General features: G+C 32.7%; 1 protein-coding gene across 1 annotated transcript; it reads left to right on the forward strand.

Annotated features, from left to right (window-relative positions):
- The first annotated feature begins 1708 nt into the window (after positions 1–1708).
- On the forward strand, positions 1709–2827 carry LOC145018716 (cysteine-rich repeat secretory protein 55-like). The gene has a single exon (XM_078976571.1). The coding sequence runs from the start codon at positions 1769–1771 to the stop codon at positions 2594–2596; it is 828 nt and encodes a 275-aa protein (XP_078832697.1). The 5' UTR covers positions 1709–1768; the 3' UTR covers positions 2597–2827.
- Positions 2828–5096: the final 2269 nt, after the last annotated feature.

A 5096-nucleotide genomic window follows, 5' to 3' on the forward strand; every position in this document is an offset into this window, starting at 1 on the left:
TTTTAATGATTTTGTAGTAAGTGGTTCAAACTTCAAATTGGGAGCCATACGATTTTTTCAATGTGGTTCAAACTTCAAATTGTAGATCTACGTGTTATTTTATGTGGTGTTGATGTCACAGCTATATAAAATTTTTAATAAACTTTTGGTATTATATCACGATACTTTTTGACATGCAAAATAGATCAATTATGTCAAAGGGTAAATGACACAAAAAAAAAACATTCTTTTTATACAAAAATTCGATGTTGACATCGTGTTTTTTTTTTTTGTAAATTTTGACACTGTGTTTTCCAATTTGTTACAATTCTGACAACTTGACCGGTTAACCAGGTTACATGCTGACGTGGCATGATGACGTGACATGCTGACATGATATGCTGACGTGTCAAAATTGATTTTTTCCCACAAAAAACATCAAGTTTTCATTTTTTTTTCGATTTTGACACTAAGTTTAATTTTTTATTTCAATTTTGATACTATGTTTTTTTTTTGTTCCAATCGAACATCATTTATCAAATTTTGTTCAATTTTATCTTTTTCCATTTGATACCATATAAAAATATTTTTTTCTATTACATTTTAAACCGTATGAACATATTTTTTTCTTTTAAAAACCACATTTTTATTTAAATACAAGGTGTTTTTTTTCTTACATTTAAAGCATTAGTTATATCATGAGAATCAAACTAACCATAAACTTCTAATAAGATGTAAAAATTTGATGTGTTGCAAACATGATATCCGAGTTTTGATCAACTACACGTCTCCAAACCTCCAAACACATTTTAAAGTTGCATATTTAATATAAAATACAATTTTTATATAACTAATACATATTTATACATAAAAATATGGTTTGAGTGTAAAAAAATATGTTTATACAAAACTATGGTTTTTAAATGAAAAAAAAAAACATATTTATATGGTTTAAATGTATTAAAAAAATATTTATACGGCTTCAAATAGAAAATTGTCAACATTGAACAAAATTGGAAAAAATGATGTTCGATTTGGAAAAAAAACATAGTGTCAAAGTTGAAAGAAAATGAAAACTTAGTGTTTTTTGTGAGAAAAAAATTCAATTTTGACACGTCAGCACATCATGCCAGCATGCCACATCATTAAAACTGACACGTCATCATATCACATCAACATTCAACCTGGTTAACCGGTCAAGTGATCAGAATTGTAACAAACTGGAAAACACAGTATCAAAATTGACAAAAAAAAAAAACATGGTGTCAAAATCGAATTTCTGTGTAAAAAAGAATGTTTTTTGTACCATTTAGCCTATGTCAAATGCATGTAAATTATAATTGTATGAGAATTGTCTTATTTTGGTTTGTATTTTAGTTGAAAAAAAAATCATAAACCTTTTCTACAATATTTTAAATCTTTTTAGGATAAGTTGAATACAAAAATGAAAGAAATTAACTGCAAATTTTACATTTAAAACTTTAATCTATAACCTTATTCTAAACATATAGATTTCAAACTTTGTAAATCCATAACCCCACATTATCATATTTTACGTAAAAAAGTAATAGTCAAAACCCAATAATCATTTGAATTATTTTGATCACCATTTCAACATTTTTTTTTTCTTTTTGTTTTTTCCGATGTTGTGTGTATATATGTATTAATGTATATATAATATACCATACTAAAAGTCATAGTCTCTTTAGATAATTTACATATATAATATTTATATCGATCCAAGAACCAAACAAACGAATTAATGATTCGAGAAGTATATATATGAACTATGAAGAACCAAAACGATTCATGTTCTCAAATCCCTCTAAAAATGGCGTTTTTCAACCACTATCTCCTCATCTTCATCCTCTTCGTTCTCTCCGTAGAATCAGCAGACCCTTCTGCACAGCTCTGTAACGACAACTCAAATTCCACGACACCTCAAATCACCAAAAACATCGACTCCATTCTCCCCAAACTAGTCCAAGCCACCTCCCAATTCGGCTACAGTGCAACCTCATTCGGCCATGGTGAAACCCAAGTCTTCGGTCTAGCTCAATGCCGAGGTGACGTCAGCACCCAAGACTGCTCTTCCTGCATCCAAGAAGCAGCAAAAGAAATCCGAAGCTTTTGTCCAAAGAAAGTCGACGCTAGAATATGGTACGAATACTGTTTCTTAAGGTACAACACTCAAAACTTCATCGGGGAACTTGATACGGGTTACGGGGTTTTTTACTATAATGTTGAAAACGTAACCGACCCGAAAACCTTTAACAAGGGACTCGGGTCGCTCATGTATCAGATCAATACAGTAGCAGCTGTGTCGGGGAGTAAAGGGCTGGGGAAAGGAGAGACGAAGTTGTCGCCATTTTTGACACTTTATGCATTGGTTCAGTGCACCAGAGACTTGCCGGAGCTTTCGTGTAGGCAGTGTTTAGCGATTGCTGTCGGGAACTTTCCGACGTTTTGTGAAAACAAGAAGGGGTGTAGAGTTATATATAGTAGTTGTTATGTTAGATATGAACTCTATCCTTTCTTCTTTCCTCTTGATGATAAGCAGACGCCTCTTGAAAGCTCTTCGATGACAAATTACAGATCAGTAGTCACAAAATCTTGATATAGTTTGACTTTTGGTGAAGAACGCTAAGAAGTTAGTCCTTTTTGAGGATATTATCAATAATTTTCTTGATGCGTGATATATTTACATAAAAAATCTTCATGTTTTTTTTTTTCGTCAATTTAAATACCTTTGTATTGCTCTTTTTCGCAATCCCACTCCATGCTTGTGCAAAAAACTCTAATTACGTGCTTAGTATTGGTTATCCACATGACTACAATTCCATTGGCCTTTTTACAAACTTTTGAAACTATTTTTTATTTTTAACAAAATAAGTCAAAATGTAATGTTCAATTTTTAGAATATATATATATATATATATATATATATATATATATATATATATATATATATATATATATATATATATATATATATATATAAGTAGAATAAATACATATTTTTATAAAGATATGTTTATGGCAAAACCCTTGTTAGTAAACCGTAGTTCAAAATCAAAGTTATAAGGAAAAAATATTGCGAAATCTCAAATCATTAAACTGCTGATGAATGTGTACAGTCACGTATTCGTTATTCCACAAACTAATAAAATACCTGAAAAACATTTAATCCACAATTGTAAGATAAAACTTAGGTATTTTTCAAAAATACTTCACACAACAATACACATACTATACATGCACATCATGGCCTTTAGCACATGGCTAGTCCACCTCCTTAGTCTATAACATTGAGTTAGACCGCTCCTTTTAGGCCTATAGTATGAACTGGACCGCCCCTTTTTGGGACTACAATAGAAACTGGACTGCCTAGGTATCTTAGCCTTTCAGCACACAGTTGGATCACCCTCAACCACTCACAATATGTCGACATATACAAATATCAAACGATAACCAAACAAGCCGTCACAGACAGTTATTAACAAATCCACATGTCTAATAGTTCACCACAACATACCAACATCCTAACATACAGATGATCTATACTATATAGTACAAAGTAGTGATGAAAGTGGGTTTCAGACTGTTTATCCGGAACCGGAAAACCCAAAACCAGGAATTTACGATTTATGAGAACCAAGAACCAGACATGTATACGGGAACTGATTCCGGTTCAGTTGTAACATCCCAAAAATCAAAGTTAAACTTTCATTTTTCAAAAAACAACCCAAACACCATAATTTTTTTTACAAAACATTGTTTCAAAAGTATAAGTCGTAAATCAGAGTATCCCAAAATCCAATAACATAAAATCTGAAGGATGTGTATGATCACACCTATGTTTTCCCCCGATCCTCTATAGTACCTGAAACAACAAACTAAAACTATAAGCAAATGCTTAGTGAGTTCCCCAAAAGTACCACAAACAACCATACAAAACAACAATATGCACACACAAGCCTCTAACATGATTGGACTACAGACTATATGGACCGCTCTCAGAGCCTTCAGCATGACTGGACTGCTTCACAGGCTTTCAGTCTATACGGGCTGCCCTAGGTGTCTTGGCCTTCAGCACCGACTGGTCCTTCAACCCATCAAACCCTAACATTTTAACATATACAATATCAATCAATAATCAACAAGCACAGGTAGTCCTACAGATCTACCAATCTAATCACATAACCAACGAATACATATCTTAGCATAACAACACACAAGAAAATAGGATATCTAATATAATGGACTGACCTTGGTGCCTTCGACCCATAAGTACAATGATGAAAACTCACCTCTTAGTTCGATCAAAAAGCTGAACAGGTTTCTACTCCAAGTATCAGCTCTACCCGTCACCTATTCATCGAATAGTGACCAATCTCAAATACAACTCAATATACCCAAAATACCCTTAGATCAAACTTGGTCAAAGTCAAAAAGTCCAAAAAGTCAAACCTAGGCAACACAACTAAGTACGCCTAATGTACTCAGCTTGTACACTTAGTGTACACGAGTTGACCAGAAAACGCGATGTAGACCCGGTACGCCTAGCGTACTAGTTTGTACGTCTAGCGTATGCTGCCTTCACTAAATCCTTCTATTAAGTGCTTATTTCCTTAAGCTCTTTTGTTTAATTTTCAGATCTAGCCCTGAACTCATTTCCTTAACCATAAGGTTTCCAACTTTATGATATTGCATGGCCATTAAGTGCTCAATAATAAAACCCTAGCTTCTTAACTCATTAAGACATTGTAACTCATGCATGGAAGAAAACCAACAATCAAGATTGCATTTCTATGACCTTAGACACTCTGAAACGTCAGGAAGGACAATCCATTTGGGTCTAGAGCATGACATACTCAAGAACATCATTGATTGGGGACAAAAGCACATAATAACATCATACAAGCTACATCTAATCAAATAATCCTCAAGGCATGAACTTTATACCATCTAGAGATGTAGGAAAGTGCAAAACTGTTGGATTAGGTGTCTAAGACAATAATTAAATTGATATATACTTAAATTATTAACAAATTCCTCTTGGGTTGAGTTCAAACCTAGTAATTGAATAGGATGACTTATATATATATATATATATA

The sequence above is a fragment of the Lactuca saligna genome, chromosome 9, assembly GCF_052625555.1.
Source record: "Lactuca saligna cultivar CGN05327 chromosome 9, ASM5262555v1, whole genome shotgun sequence".
Classification (NCBI taxonomy): Eukaryota; Viridiplantae; Streptophyta; class Magnoliopsida; order Asterales; family Asteraceae; genus Lactuca; species Lactuca saligna.